This window comes from Pseudophryne corroboree, chromosome 6 (genome assembly GCF_028390025.1).
Source record: "Pseudophryne corroboree isolate aPseCor3 chromosome 6, aPseCor3.hap2, whole genome shotgun sequence".
NCBI classification, from domain to species: domain Eukaryota; kingdom Metazoa; phylum Chordata; class Amphibia; order Anura; family Myobatrachidae; genus Pseudophryne; species Pseudophryne corroboree.
The window spans coordinates 139,085,456-139,101,220 of NC_086449.1; the positions used below are offsets into that span (position 1 = coordinate 139,085,456).

A 15,765-nucleotide genomic window follows, 5' to 3' on the forward strand; every position below is an offset into this window, starting at 1 on the left:
ATTTCTGAGTAACTCCAGACTTACTCAGCCATTGCGATCAGTTCAGTCAGTTTCGTTCCTGGTTTGACGTCACAAACACACCCAGCGTTCGCCCAGACACTCCCCCGTTTCTTCAGACACTCCCGCGTTTTTCACAGAAACGCCAGCGTTTTTTCGCACACGCCCAGAAAACGGCATGTTTCCGCCCAGAAACACCCACTTCCTGTCAATCACAGTACGCTCACCAGAACGATGAAAAAACCTAGTTATGCCGTGAGTAAAATACCTAACTTTTGTGTAAAATAACTAAGCGCATGCGCTCTGCGAACCTTGCGCATGCGCAGTAAGCGACTAATCACAATATAGCGAAAATCGGCATCGAGCGAACAACTCGGAATGACCCCCTAAGCTAAGCGACCCAAGTGGCCGACACAAACACCTGGCCCATCTAGGAGTGGCACTGCAGTGTCAGACAGGATGGCCGATTTAAAAAATAGTCCGTCCCCAAACAGCACATGATGCAAAGAAAAAAAGAGGTGCACCAAGGTCGCTGGATGACTAAGTTAAGCGACCCAAGTGGCCGACACAAACACCTGGCCCACCTAGGAGTGGCACTGCAGTTTTCTAGCGAGAGGATGAGTACTTCCATCCTCATGTGAATCTGGACCACTAGCCATGAACATAGGCCAGGGCCTCAGCCATTCCTTGCCACTCGTAAATGGCATATTGGCAAGTTTACGCTTCTCATCAGATGCTTTTAATTTAGATTTTTGGGTCATTTTACTGAACTTTTGTAGTATACTTGACAACACAGAGGTAGAGCAATGGACTACTGTACCGTACTGCTATATATATATATATATATATATATATATATATATATATATATATATACTGGTGGTCAGCAAAATTCTGCACTGTCCTCCTACTATATAATACTGCGCACAACTAAAATGCAGCACAGGTATGGATGGATAGTATACTTGATGACACAGAGGTAGGTAGAGCAGTGGACTACTGTACTGCTATATATATACTGGTGGTCAGCAAAATTCTGCACTGTCCTCCTACTATATAATACTGCGCACAACTAAAATGCAGCACAGGTATGGATGGATAGTATACTTGACGACACAGAGGTAGGTAGAGCAGTGGACTACTGTACCGTACTGCTATATATATACTGGTGGTCAGCAAAATTCTGCACTGTACTCCTACTATATAATACTGCGCACAACTGAAATGCATCACAGGTATGGATGGATAGTATTCTTGACGACACAGAGGTAGGTAGAGCAGTGGACTACTGTACCGTACTGCTATATATATACTGGTGGTCAGCAAAATTCTGCACTGTCCTCCTACTATATATACTGAGCACAACTAAAAAGCAGCACAGGTATGAATGAGTAGTATACTTGACAAACACAGAGGTAGGTAGAGCAGTGGACTACTGTACCGTACTGCTAAATATACTGGTGGTCAGCAAAATTCTGCACTGTCCTCCTTCTATATATACTGCGCACAACTAAAATGCAGCACAGGTATGGATGGATAGTATACTTGACGACACAGAGGTAGGTAGAGCAGTGGACTACTGTACCGTACTGCTATATAATACTGGTGGTCAGCAAAATTCTGCACTGTCCTCCTACTATATACTACAATGCAGCACAGATTTGGAGCATTTTCAGGCAGAGAACGTATAATACTGGTGGTCACTGGTCCCCACAATAAAGCACACTGAGCACAGATATTTGCAGCACACTGAGCACAGATATGGAGCGTTTTTCAGGCAGACAACGTAGATATTTTCGGCACACTGAGCACAGATATTTGCAGCACACTGAGCACAGATATTTGCAGCACACTGAGCACAGATATTTGCAGCACACTGAACACAGAAACTGAGAGAACGCTGCACGTCCTCTCCCTATCATCTCCAATGCACGAGTGAAAATGGTGGTGACGCGCGGCTCTTTATATAGAATACGAATCTCGCGAGAATCCGACAGTGGGATGATGACGTTCGAGCGCGCTCGGGTTAACCGAGCAAGGCGGGAGGATCCGAGTCCGCCTCGGAACCGTGTAAAATGGGTGAAGTTCGGGGGGGTTCGGTTTTCGAGGAACCGAACCCGCTCATCACTAGTATATATATATATATATATATATATATATATATGTATAGAGAGAGAGAGAGAGAGATTAATTTAGTTCAGTATCTATCCAGAAGGTGGCGCTAAATGAGGAAATAAATGAAACCTCCGAACTTCATTTCCTCCAGTTTTGACCAGCATGACCCAGTGGTTCCGGTCCAGAGCCCAATTCAAACGCTGGACCTAACAAGTGCCTTATGATTGAAACCCGGGAAGCCAGGGCATGCTGTGATATCTGGGAAAACTGGCCATTCTGCAGCTGTCAGTCATCCCCTGTTGGTGGAGCCGTCACATCTTTTTAGTCTAAATCTCACAAATTCTCCAAGAAAATCTACAGTTATAATTCCAGTTTATGTATAACCGGCTACAGGAAGGACCCAGAAGCCGTCAGAGCTGAATAATTATAATAAACGCCAATGGTGACTAATATGAATATAAGGGAATTCCTGAAGGTGATGCATATGGAATATAGTAAAAAATAAATATGGAGAATCCATCTGAGGGATAAAAATACTTTATTTTTTAATAAAAAAATTGCTGTTTGCACCTATCACTATCCTATGATGCAGGAGATTAAATAATACCAACACCAATTAAGCCCTTCTCCCAAACTTTTCCTAATCAGTTCTGCGTTCCTGTAAATCAGCTGGGATCTCTCTGCACTCTGTGCGCTGGTCTCAGCCAAGTTTCATGTATAAGTAAAGCAGCCGCAGCAGCGTGTCTGTTATCCAAGGTTATCACGGTCGATGTCAGACTGATTACAGAGGGCAGTGGGCAGGGGTGGCGTGCTTTTGTTATCAATGTGTATAAACTTCCCACACGCTGCAGGTTTATAAGTCTAACAATTCAATTCTTGTAGGATCCTGTTAATGAACATTTTGCACACGCTGATTCTCTAGTTGTCATTGAACTACAACTCCCAGCATTCCATGTCTGTTGGCTTGTCTGTATTAATTAGTGTCACCAAGATGGTCATGGGGATGTTTTTGACCCTGTCTTATCCTTCACTTCGCACTTTCAGGCACTTACAAATCACGCACCTCCACTTCAGAAATGGTCTCCTCCTCTTGTGTCAGTGCACTGCCCCCCCCTCCCTCCAATGTGTCAGTGTACCATCCCCCCAGGGGTGTATCTTCCTATTGGCCAGGATGGCACTTGCCAGGGGCGCCAGCCAAGGGGGGGCGCCGTCCAGAGGTGCCACCCGCGGGCAGTAGGTAAATTCACTTTTAGAGGCAGCAGCTATACCCCCACCCCCGTATAGTTCCTCACCAGCAGGGATGCCCAGTAATGACCACAGTATGCAGCAGCAGCAGCTGCTGGGGGGTGTAGTTTATGTAGAGTTTCTTGTCTGTATTGTGGTGCGGTGCTGGACCCCGGCGCCAATTACAGTGGCTGCTGCTGCTGCACTCTTTGATCATTAATGGGCATCCCTGCTGTTGAGGAACTACACAGTGGTGGGGGGATAGCTGTCGCCTCTAAAAGTGAATTTACCTAAAAGTGCTGCCTTTAATAGTAAAATCAACATGGGGGCATATGTGTGTCTGGCACTATGGGGGCATATGTGTATCTGACACTGTGGGGGCATACGTGTATCTGGCACTGTGGGGGTATTTGAGTGTCCGGCACTGTGGGGGCATACGAGTGTCCGGCACTGTAGGGGCATACAAGTGTCCGGCACTGTAGGGGCATATGTGTATCTGGCACTGTGGGGGAATATGTGTAACTGGCACTATACTGGGGGACATTATGTGTAAGGAGAACTACTGTGGGTATTGTTTGTAAGGCTGCAAATTGTGTGTGTGCGCGCATGTGTAGGGGGTGTGATAATATATTTATAGTTTGACATCATTATATAAAATTGTGAGGCCATGCCCACTTTCCCAGGAGCGTGCACGCCTTCCCATATATATATATGGGCACTACTGTGTGGCATAATGTGTTTTAGGGGTACTACTGTGCAGGGCCGACTCCAGGTCTACTAGCACCCTGAGCGAGAAAATTTAAAAGGGCCCCCCCCCCATTTTTTTTTAAAAGGGCCCCCCCCCCATGCGCGCGCCGAAGGCGTGCGCGCTCCTGGAAAATTGGGCGTGGCCTCCTGGAAAAGTGGGCGTGGCCTCGTACCTTTATATCATCAAACTATAAATAAATATATTTTCACACCCCCTCTACGCACACAATTAGCAGCATTACACCTAACAGCCACAGTAGTGTTCCTTACACACAATGTCTCCAGTATAGTGTCAGACAACCTAATGTCTCCAGTATAGTGCCAGATACACATAATGTGCAGTGCCAGATAGATATGATATGCCCCCCAGCAGTGCCAGCTACACATGACATGCCCCGCAGCAGTGCCAGCTACACATGACATGCCCCACAGCAGTGCCAGCTACACATGACATGCCCCGCAGCAGTGCCAGCTACATATGACATGCCCCGCAGCAGTGCCAGCTACACATGACATGCCCCGCAGCAGTGCCAGCTACACATGACATGCCCCCCAGCAGTGCCAGCTACACACATTATGCCCCCCAGCAGTGCCAGCTACACATGATAGGGTTCACTTTTTAAGGCAGGGTGCTGATCACATGGAGGGCACATTTTTAAGTTAGGAGGGCAAAATTATGTACGTACTATAATGCTTGTTCCCATACCCATATGCCAAAGCATGGACAGTGCGCGCCTAAGGCGCGCAGCGAAAATTTAGGGACGTTGCTTCTTGGGGAAGGTGAGTGGCCACATAATAGTGGCAATTCGCATTACACCACACAGTAGTGCAGCTAATACACATTACACCAGGTAGAACCTCCTAGACACTTTGCGCCGGGCACAGCACGTTAGACACTTTGCGCCAGATAGAGCACTGAGACACATTGCGCCAGGTAGAGCACTGAGACACATTGCCTAGCCACAGACGCCTAGCGGGAACACTACGGCCCTCATTCCGAGTTGATCGGTCGCAAGGCGAATTTAGCAGAGTTACACACGCTTAGTCTGCGCCTACTGGGAGTGTATCTTAGCATCTTAAAAGTGCGAACGAAGTTTACGCAATATTGCGAACAAAAAAAACTTAGCAGTTTTAGAGTAGCTCCAGACTTACTCTGCCTGTGCGATCAGTTCAGTGCTTGTCGTTCCTGGTTTGACGTCACAAACACTCCCAGCGTTCGCCCAGACACTCCCCCGTTTCTCCAGCCACTCCTGTGTTTTTTCCGGAAACGGTAGCGTTTTCAGCCACACGCCCATAAAACGCCGTGTTTCCGCCCAGTAACACCCATTTCCTGTCAATCACACTACGTTCGCCGGTGCGAACAAAAAGCCGTGAGTAAAAATACTTTCTTCATAGCAGAATTACTTAGCGCAGTCGCAGTGCGAACATTGCGCATGCGCTCTAAGCTGATTTTCACTGCGATGCGAAAAAAAAGAACGAGCGAACGACTCGGAATGAGGGCCTACATGATATTCTCCCCAGCAGTGCCAGCTACACGTGACATGCCCTCCAGCAGTGCCAGTTACACGTGACATGCCCCCCAGCAGTGCCAGGTACATGAAACATGACCCCCAGCCGTGCCAGCTGCACGTGAGATGCCCCCAAGCAGTGCCAGCTACACGTGACATGCCCCCCAGCAGTGCCAGCTGCACGTGAGATGCCCCCCAGCAGTGCCAGCTACACGTGACATACCCCCCAGCAGTGCCAGATACATAAATGGCCACACAGTGCGAGATACGTCCCCACAGTTCCAGATACATAAATGCCCCCACAGTGCAGATATGCCTCCACAGTGCCAGATACATAAATGCCCCCACAGTGCCAGATACATAAATGCCCCCACAGTGCCAGATACATAAATGCCCCCAGTGCCAGATACGTATATGCCCCCACAGTGCCAGATACATAAATGCCCCCAGTGCCAGATACATAAATGCCCCCATAGTGCCAGATACATTAATTCCCCTTGCAGTGCAGATATTCCCCACAGTGCCAGATAAATAAATGCCCCCACAGTGCCAGATATGCCCCCACAGTGCCAGATACATAAATGCCCCCACAGTACCAGATACATAAATGCCCCCAACAGTGCCAGAAACATAAATGCCCACACAGTGCCAGATATGTCCCCACAGTGTCAGATACATAAATGCCCCCACAGTGCCAGATACATAAATGCATACCCTCCAACATGACCCGCCCCACTAGGTACAAAATGCTCTGTTTCTGGACTTCCCTCTTAATTTATTATTGCCATCACCTGTAAAGAAACAGCTTTCTTATCATTTAACTAGTTCAACACAGGTGATGGAAATCATAAATTAAGAGGGAAGTCCAGAAACAGAGCATTTTGTACCTAGTGGGGCGGGTCATGTTGGAGGGTCTGTAAATGCCCCCACAGTGCCAGATACATAAATGCCCACACAGTGCCAGATACATAAATGCCCACACAGTGCCAGATATGTCCCCACAGTGCAAGATACATAAATGCCCCCACAGTGCCAGATATGTCCCCACAGTGCCAGATACATAAATGCCCCCACAGTGCCAGATACATAAATGCCCCCACAGTGCCAGATACATATATGCCCCACACAGTGCCAGATACGTATATGCCCCACACAGTGCCAGATATGCCCCTAATGCAAGATACACTTGTCCCCACAGTGCCAGATATGCCCCCAATGCCAGATACGCATGTCCCATGCCCCCAGTGCCAGACATGTCCCCAGTGCCAGATATCCTCCCCACCTGCCCCTGTGCTGCTCACCGCGCTTCTGTTGCTGAGTCTGCTGCTGCTCTTTAGCTGAGGGCGGGGAGGAGAGCGCAGCGTGCGCCTCTCCTAGCCCTCAATCTCCGGCGGCCGCGGCGGTGTACAGCTCTAACTAGGCGCCGGTCCGCAAGCCAATCAAACCTTGCGGTCCGGCAGCCAATCAGCCTCAGCTGCAGGACCGCGAGCTCTGGTTGCCGGGCTTTGCATGTAGTGCACGTCTCTGCTAGGAGACGGACACTGCAGTGCTGCTGCTGTAGGGACAGCTCCAGGCTCCAATATGGCGGCCAGAGCTAGCAGCGCCCATAAAGTGCGGCGCCCTGTTCGGCCGCTCTATTGGAACATGCCTGGAGCCGGCCCTGCTACTGTGTAGAGTAACGTGAATAATGTACATTACTGTGCTGTGTAATGTGAGGGGTACTATTGAGTGGCCACGCCCCTTTTTTGGCACACATGCCTTCCCTATTTCAAATATGGGGGGGGCACCAGTCCTTTACTTTGCCAGGGGCGCTCGGACCCCTAAATACACCCCTGACTGTGGTTACTCTGCATTGCACTGTGATACATGGTACTGTGGTTACTCTGCATTGCACTGTGATACATGGTACTGTGGTTACTCTGCATTGCACTGTGATACATGGTACTGTGGGTACTCTGCATTGCACTGTGATACATGGTACTGTGGTTACACTGCACTGTACTGTGAAGTCACTGTTTTCCTGTTTTGATTATGTGCATATGTTCTCTGTAATTGGGCGCTGCGGAACCCTTGTGGCACCATATAAATAAAGTATAATAATAATAATAATAATAATAATAATAATATCACCTGGTACTGTGGTTACTCTGCACTGTACTGTGATATCACTTTCTGTGTGGTTACTCTGCACTGCACTGTGATACATGGTACTGTGGTTACTCTGCACTGCACTGTGATACATGGTACTGTGGTTACTCTCCACTGCACTGTGATACATGGTACTGTGGTTACTCCGCACTGCACTGTGATACATGGTACTGTGGTTACTCTGCACTGCACTGTGATACATGCTACTGTGGTCACTCCGCACTGCACTGTGATACATAGTACTGTGGTTACTCCGCACTGCACAGTGATACATAGTACTGTGGTCACTCCGCACTGCACTGTGATACATAGTACTGTGGTTACTCCGCACTGCACTGTGATACATGGTACTGTGGTCACTCCCCACTGCACTGTGATACATGGTACTGTGGTCACTCCGCACTGCACTGTGATACATAGTACTGTGGTTACTCCGCACTGCACTGTGATACATAGTACTGTGGTCACTCCGCACTGCACTGTGATACATGGTACTGTGGTCACTCCGCACTGCACTGTGATACATAGTACTGTGGTCACTCCGCACTGCACTGTGATACATGGTACTGTGGTCACTCCGCACTGCACTGTGATACATAGTACTGTGGTTACTCCGCACTGCACAGTGATACATAGTACTGTGGTTACTCCGCACTGCACTGTGATACCTGGTACTGTGGTCACTGCACTGCACTGTGATACCTGGTACTGTGGTCACTGCACTGCACTGTGATACCTGGTACTGTGGTCACTGCACTGCACTGTGATACAACAGGTGATTGTCAGGTAGATTCAAATGGGACATCCACCTACTAAAGTCATCTCAAAATAACAGTTTTATGTACGACTAAGGTATAAAACACTTTGCATACCAATTACATGGAGTCATTTTAAAACATTTGAAGGTGCTGATTGGCAATCATGTCATGTATACACATTGGATAAAATGTACCCTTTGGGACAACTTACAATGAATAGAAAATGGTTAAGAACCCTGCCCTTATACTTCTACTCACGGAGGGCTGTATTGGCAGGCAGGAGAGCTGGGCACATGACCATGGCAGTAATCTGACGGGTATTATCACGTAACCCGGCAGTACAATGCATACACACCTGCACTATGATTTATGCCACTCATCTGATGATGCTGTCATCTCAATGTCTCAATATGATACCCCAAACCAGGAGCAGACAAAGCTGGAAAGCTGCAGCAAGACTGCAAGCTCTGTTGTCAAAGAAAGGTGCATTTCCTCTGTAGTGGGGGGTATTAAATAGAAATAGTTATTTTGTTCTTCTAGTCCTACAGAGTTGCTTTAATAACCCCAATTAGTGTAAAGCCAAATAAATTCCCCGAAACCCCCATTGTCCAGTGTATGGACCTCTATTTCCCTGGCTCTTGTCAGTTTTCATCTTCATCATGTCCATCTCACTCTTCTCATCGGTCTCCTAGTTCTCCCCCTCTGCTGCAAGAACATTGATTTGTGGTGCTGGGAGGGTTAAGGACTTTAAGGGGGAGTAGGGAGGAGAGGGGCTGGATTCAATTTCCTTTCTGCAGATGTCAGGTACAGGCTGAGAGGGTCAGAAGGAGTGGTGGGGATAACAGCACACACAGAATTTGGATATAAAGTACAATCCCCGGACGCTTATTTCATAATCCCACCAGTAAATTCCACTATATCTCCTTCTCATTGATCATCAATGGTTCTGGATAATCCCTGGGTTCCTCTCCCCCTCATCATCTCACTCCTGTGACCTGGCACACTGAGCACCCTGGTGAGGAGGGTCCAGGAGACTGCTTCTGCTGTATATAGTGGTACCTGTGGCAGTACTGACCAGTGGGCATTCCCCATTCCACATGCCAAGGGATCAGCAAGTGACAGAGGTAGGTGGCGGATACAGGTAACCACACTGCTGGAGTGCTGCAGGGGGATACTGGAGTAGGGGGATACAATCCTACTGTATTTACAGTACTATCTGGCTACAGCTGTCTGGTAAGGCAGGACATACTGTAATTATATAGCTGTTTCGTAGTACAGAGACTGGGAAGGTGGCGAACACAATAAGTAGCAATTATGCCGAGTACGCACTGGACACTTTTGTGATTTTACAGATGTTTTTATTCATTATTGGTCTTTTCTACATTGCTAAGATCCAGCAGCTCTGTGCAAAGTACTGATAGATATATATTACCATACAATGCATACTGCAACGTTGGACTTGGAGAACTTTCTGTTAGACTGTGTGATATGTGTATGCTGTCACTATACTGTCCTAACTGAGCCTCAGGTTTATTCATCAGGCTCTGTGACAGCTGTCCCTTGCTAAGTTTGTGCAATTTACATTTTATAGTGAAATAAATAAAATGCATTAGTGACAGCTGTTTTAATAAAAGTTATTACTACACAAAGGGGGAGATTCAAATGTTTGATAAGTCGTTTGGGTGTCTGGTTTTTCCTGTCTATTAGATAGGAAAAAAATAGACTCCCAACTGACTTTTCAAACATTTGAATCTCCCCCAAAGTGTATTTATTTAGGATTTGTGTTTAATGAAGGCAGTTTGCTTTTACTGTCTTTGTGGGTGTACTACGTTATACCGCTGCTTGGGATCCCAGCACCCAGCATATCAGCATTAGGATCCCGAACGCCGGAATGCCGGCATTGGGGCGAGCGCAAAAGAGCCCCTTGCGGGCTCGCTTGCGTGCGCCACGCCATTTATTCTCCCTCCAGGGGTGTCGTGAAAATAGTTGTTAGTATGCCGGCTGTCGGGATCCCGGCGCCAGTATGGTGAGCGCCGGGATCCCGACAGCCGGCATATCCAATGTCTACCGTCTTTGTAGTATAATCAAGCTTACATTTATCAAGGGAGGGAAGCAGGCAAGTTTCCTCTCACTTTTATACACAGAAACAAGGAGACCCAAACAATAACCTGTGAGTTTCTTTAAATGCATAAATAAATTACGGTGGGGAGATGTATCAAACCTCGGAGAGAGATAAAGTGGAGAGAGATATGGAGATGTACGAGTTTGAGAGTTATGAAGTGGAGAGAGATAAAGTACAAGCCAATCAGCTCCTCACTGACATGTTACAGGCTGTGTTTGAAAAATGACAGGAGCTGATTGGTTGGTAGTTTATTTCTCGCCACATAATCACTCTCCAAGGCTGAGCACATCTGCCCCTAAGTACCAACCAATCAGCTCCTGTCATTCTACAACTGTGTTTGAAAAATGACAGTTACATGCTTACTGTTTGGTACTTTATCTCATCCAATTCTTGATACATCTCCCCCTTTATATGGAAGTTAGGCTATATTCTTTTTAAAAGGTCCGTTATGCAAATCTGCTTAACCCTACTTGCACCAAATATAAAAGACTATTGGGGACATGTTCTAAGCAGTGATAAAAGTAGAGAAATGAGCCAGTGGAGAAGTTGCCCATGGCAACCAATCAGCTGCTCTGCATACTTTTATAGTATGCAAATTATATTATATTATTATGTTACGTCAATGCTGATTGGATGCTATGTGCAACTTCTCCACTGGCTCACTTCTTCACTTTTATCACTGGTTAGTAAATCTCCCCCCCTTATTTTGAACACTAACACCTACATTCATACTGTATAATACTGTATATGTAAAACTTCTAAGAACTGAAGAAATGTCAGGATAAGGTTAGGAACGCGGAGGAAGCATTTGACTATGCAAAGCAGACTTCCTGTCAGTAAGCCTAGTGAAGGGCATTTCACTGCCTAAGAGGTCTGATAACTAACGGCAATAGCTTGCCATGAGGCGGATAACAATTTTACAATGTTACATCTTACAGAATGACTGGTGTCTTATTTATTAAACTCTTTTTGTCAGATATTTATGTGGAAAAGGCAGTGTCCACATATATAACATTTAGGTACCGGGCTTATTTCACATAAGAGATATCACAGACATCAGCCATATTGTATAGGAAAGGAAGTCTCCTCCAATTTGCCAAGCTCTACAAAACTTAGTTTTTCTATGCTTGTCTCCCATAGCTACCGCCATCTTCAGATTAAAGAGCTATCGGTGTCTCTCAGAGCCTACCACTTCCAATAATAAAAAAAAAATTTCCACCTGCACAGGAACATTACTGTGACATAACCTGAAATAGTAGGTTCTCAGACTTGCGGTAACAGCTGCTTATTAGGGCAAGTGTCGTGGTATGCCAACATTTACAAATTGTCCTGATGCTTAGCAATGTTAATTATAGCTGCAAAAATTAAGATAGTAGTAAATATTCCCGTGTTTGATCCAAACACTGGATAACCAGATCTGTCTGCTCTTAACATTTCATCTGATTGAGCAAATCAGCCGCAATCAGTCAGCTTTAGGTTTAAAGGGGTCTATTTGCTAAGCTGTGGAGAGAGATAAAGTACCAACCAACCAGCTCCTGTCATTTTTCAAACACAGCCTGTAACATGTCAGTTAGGAGCTGATTGACTGATACTTGACCTTTCTCCAAGGCTTAGTAAATAGACCCCAAACAAAGTCATTATGAGCATGGTCCTCATCAACTGTGTCTTTGTATTATTATTACTATTCTCAATGTAAGGTGCCACAGTGGTGTGCAGTGCTGCTCATGGGAGAAAAGAGAACAGACTTTAAATAGGGACACACAGAATAGGCAACATAAATGCAGACATGAAAACAAGTAAGGGCAGCCATACTAATGATGACAGAGCATACACTGTGACTGGGAGAGGAAGGAAACAGCTAGAACTAGAGGCGAGAGTATAGTTTACAGTGGATATTACTATTAGTACAGCTATGAGGGAACACTAGCTGTATATGTATCTATATAATATATGTAGTAGGTTTTCCCCATTCTTACCTACTTTTGGGACTTACAAGTGGCAAGTGCAGGGGGTGGTGCTGCAATTTACAGCGAGATTCCCTCTCACCCAGGAGTCAGTGATAAGGATGGGTATCCCTCTCTGTGGAATATGTGGTGTAGTCATCCCATTCTGCATATTACTGCCACTATAATGGGAAGTGTATTGGGACAGATGTTTGCATTCCTAAGTAGGAGGCTATTTGTATGGAATTTATATAGTATGTTATCCACATGATCACCTGGGTTTCCTCCAGATGCTCTCCTTTCCTCCCATAATGCAAAGGCATATTGTAAGGTTAATTGGCTTCTGACTAGTTTGGCTCTGGTGAGCAGGGAAATTAGCTTGTAAGCTCCGTAAAACACTGACAACCATAAATATGTTCCTGTTTCCCTATTTTTAGGTTTCCTTTTCCATATATATCTGGCTCTTCCTGAAGTGAGGGATGTGGAGAGGTGGCGCATACTTAGTTGTACTCTCTCTACTCCTGCCACTGCTGCCCCCCACAGGCCGGGCACAGAACGTTCTTACAGATGATGAGATTGAAGAATTCCTGGAAGGATTTCTCAAGGAATTGGTCCCTGAGGAAGATGAAGATGATAAAGGGGAACCAAAGAGGGAGGAAGATGATGATGGAGAAGTAATCACCAGGACTGGAGGGTATGAGGAGAAAGAAGAGACCCAAATAGGGAAAAAGAAAAAAGCATCTAAGGGTGAGAGTGAAGGTGAGTGTACGGTGTGGGATAATACTGTGGATAGGGGGTGGGTCATGGAGAACAACATGGTGCTATACACTTTGTTGCTCATTTCTTTAGTGTGTGTGATTAGCACTGCATTACACTTTGAGGGTGAATATGCCCGGAGGTAGTAACCCTACATAGTCCACTGTATTACTGGGGAGTATAGATAGCTTTAAAATAAAAAAAAAATAAAAAAATGAACAAGATTAATACAAAAACTATTTCTGCATTAGTTATGCCAAGTACCTGGCACTTCTACATATGAAAGTTACTAAGAGCTCTTATACAGTAACTTGCCTCTTTACTTTCCCTGTAATGTATCCCTGTGTTGTTCATAGTCCAACAGTCTGGAGAGTGTGTCTGTTTTCCTGTATGATCACATAAGCATTCCTGGCCCATTACTTGCTTTCTTGTGATGTGACAGTCTGACATTAATTATGTGCATGAGGAATCATAGAACTGGAATCATAAAGTCTCTGACACACAGGGTTACTTCTAGAATTTACTTAGCTGTACCTGCATGTTAGATGGATCTATAGCTGAGCTTGACGCTGGAATTTTAGATCATTACAATAAGTAGAGAATCCATACAGAAAGGTAATTGACGGAGCAAAACAGTCCTGCCGCATCCATGTCCATTTTCTTGGAATAAAGGTTACGTTTATGGTACAGTATCTGTCCTGTATGGAGCAGAGCACATCTCCGGTGGGGATAAAACGGCGTCATTTGGTTATATAAGGTGCATGATTTTAGCCACGCATTTTACCCTCCTTTGAGAAGACTACTTTTTTTTTAATTTTCTGTAGACCCGGTTTCTCGGGATGGGGACAATGAGACATACATATAGAAGTTGAATTTGAACCTCTTTCTGTCATATCCCTTTTTTAATAAATGAACCCGAGTGTTGGCTTCTCATGAGCATTGATAAAGACGTATTTAATAGTGAATTTGTGTGGAATTTATTTTTCACCATTATGTGGAAACCAATTTTTGTTTGTATAAGGAGCTCTGAGAATTGCTATCATTCTCCATGATCATTACAGGTTTTGATAATGTTCCTTTTCTACCCACAGAATCAAAGGCCAAAGAAAAACCCATGAAAGAAAAAAAGGAGAAACCACCTAAACCCACTAAAAAGCCTAAAGAAAAGGCACCAAAAAAAGAAAAGCCTCCGAAACCAACCAAGAAACCCAAGGAAAAGAAGCCAAAAGCAACAAAGAAACCCAAGGAAAAGCCACCGAAACCTACCAAAAAGTCAGCAGCAAAGAAACAAGACCGACATCCAGAGTTAGAAGAAGGCGTGGACAAGTACGAGAGAACGAGAGTCACGAATGAGGAAGAGCAGTACACAAGACCCAAAATCCATGAAGATGAGGAACATTACAGAACCCCACACGTTACAGAGGAGGAAGAACGGTATAGAAGACCCCAAATTCCAGAAGAAGATGAGGACAGGTATAGAAAACCCCAAGTCACAGCAAGGGAAGAGGTGGAAAAATACAAGAGACCACAAATTACAGAGAAAGAAGAGGACAGAGACAGGAGACCCCACATTCCAGAGGATTACGATGAAGAGATTTACGTAAAACCCGACATTACCAAAGAAGAGGATCGGTATAGAAGACCACAAGTGACTAAGGAAGTGGAGGACAGATATAGAACACCTGAAGAGGAAAAGTACAGGCGACCCCACATCAAAGAGGAAGATGACAGGTACGGAAGACCACCATTTACTGACACAAAGACACAAACGGGAGAGGATAAATGGGGGACAGGTAAGTCTGCAACAATGGGATGTGAAAGCATGGTTTTATATGAGAATTGTGTAATTACTGGAAGCAGGGTTCTCTACACTAAACAAAGCAAGTAAAGGATCTATGAAATGCTCACTGTAGGTTACATTTTCAGATATGAATAATGAGGGTAAACTATCTTGTTTGCGTTAACTGGACATACTCTGCAGGCCTGAGGAACTATTATAGAAACACTGCAAGATCCATTGAGCAATCTCTCAGATTTCCCACTCAAAATACATGCAGTTAATCACAGCAAAATATTATACCTTTTCCTGCAATACATAGCAGGATAGTAAGAAATACATATATACATAAATACAGAATACAAGATTGCATTATATATATATTTACTATATTGACTGTATTACATATACAGTATATACTAGAAGTGCCTACCCGTCGTTGCCAAGTGATTATTCATTTAATTGTCATTCATTTTTTTCTTTCCCAAATTTTTAGTTCGCTTATCTGTCTTAATAGCTTCTGTTTACCAATTCCATCAGTCTGTAAATACCTCGCTGTAAACCACATATACAGGTATATGCAATTGCGGTCGAATTCCCGAAATTGGCGAAAAACGGGACTTTTTCGCCCCAAAAAAAAAATCGTCAATGCAATTCAGTACTTTCCGTC

At 45.1% G+C, this 15,765-nt stretch overlaps 1 protein-coding gene across 2 annotated transcripts in view; it reads left to right on the forward strand.

The window, feature by feature from the left end:
• The first annotated feature begins 9,283 nt into the window (after positions 1-9,283).
• AEBP1 (AE binding protein 1) overlaps positions 9,284-15,765 on the forward strand; it is a 60,155-nt gene continuing 53,673 nt past the window's right edge. The window contains exons 1-3 of one of the 2 annotated variants that reach the window (XM_063931904.1): positions 9,284-9,638; positions 13,000-13,321; positions 14,410-15,111. In XM_063931904.1, the coding sequence (XP_063787974.1) occupies positions 13,042-13,321; positions 14,410-15,111 (982 nt within the window). In that variant the 5' untranslated portion in view covers positions 9,284-9,638; positions 13,000-13,041. The remainder of the gene's footprint in view (positions 9,639-12,999; positions 13,322-14,409; positions 15,112-15,765) is intronic. The other variant, XM_063931903.1, reaches the window with a different exon arrangement.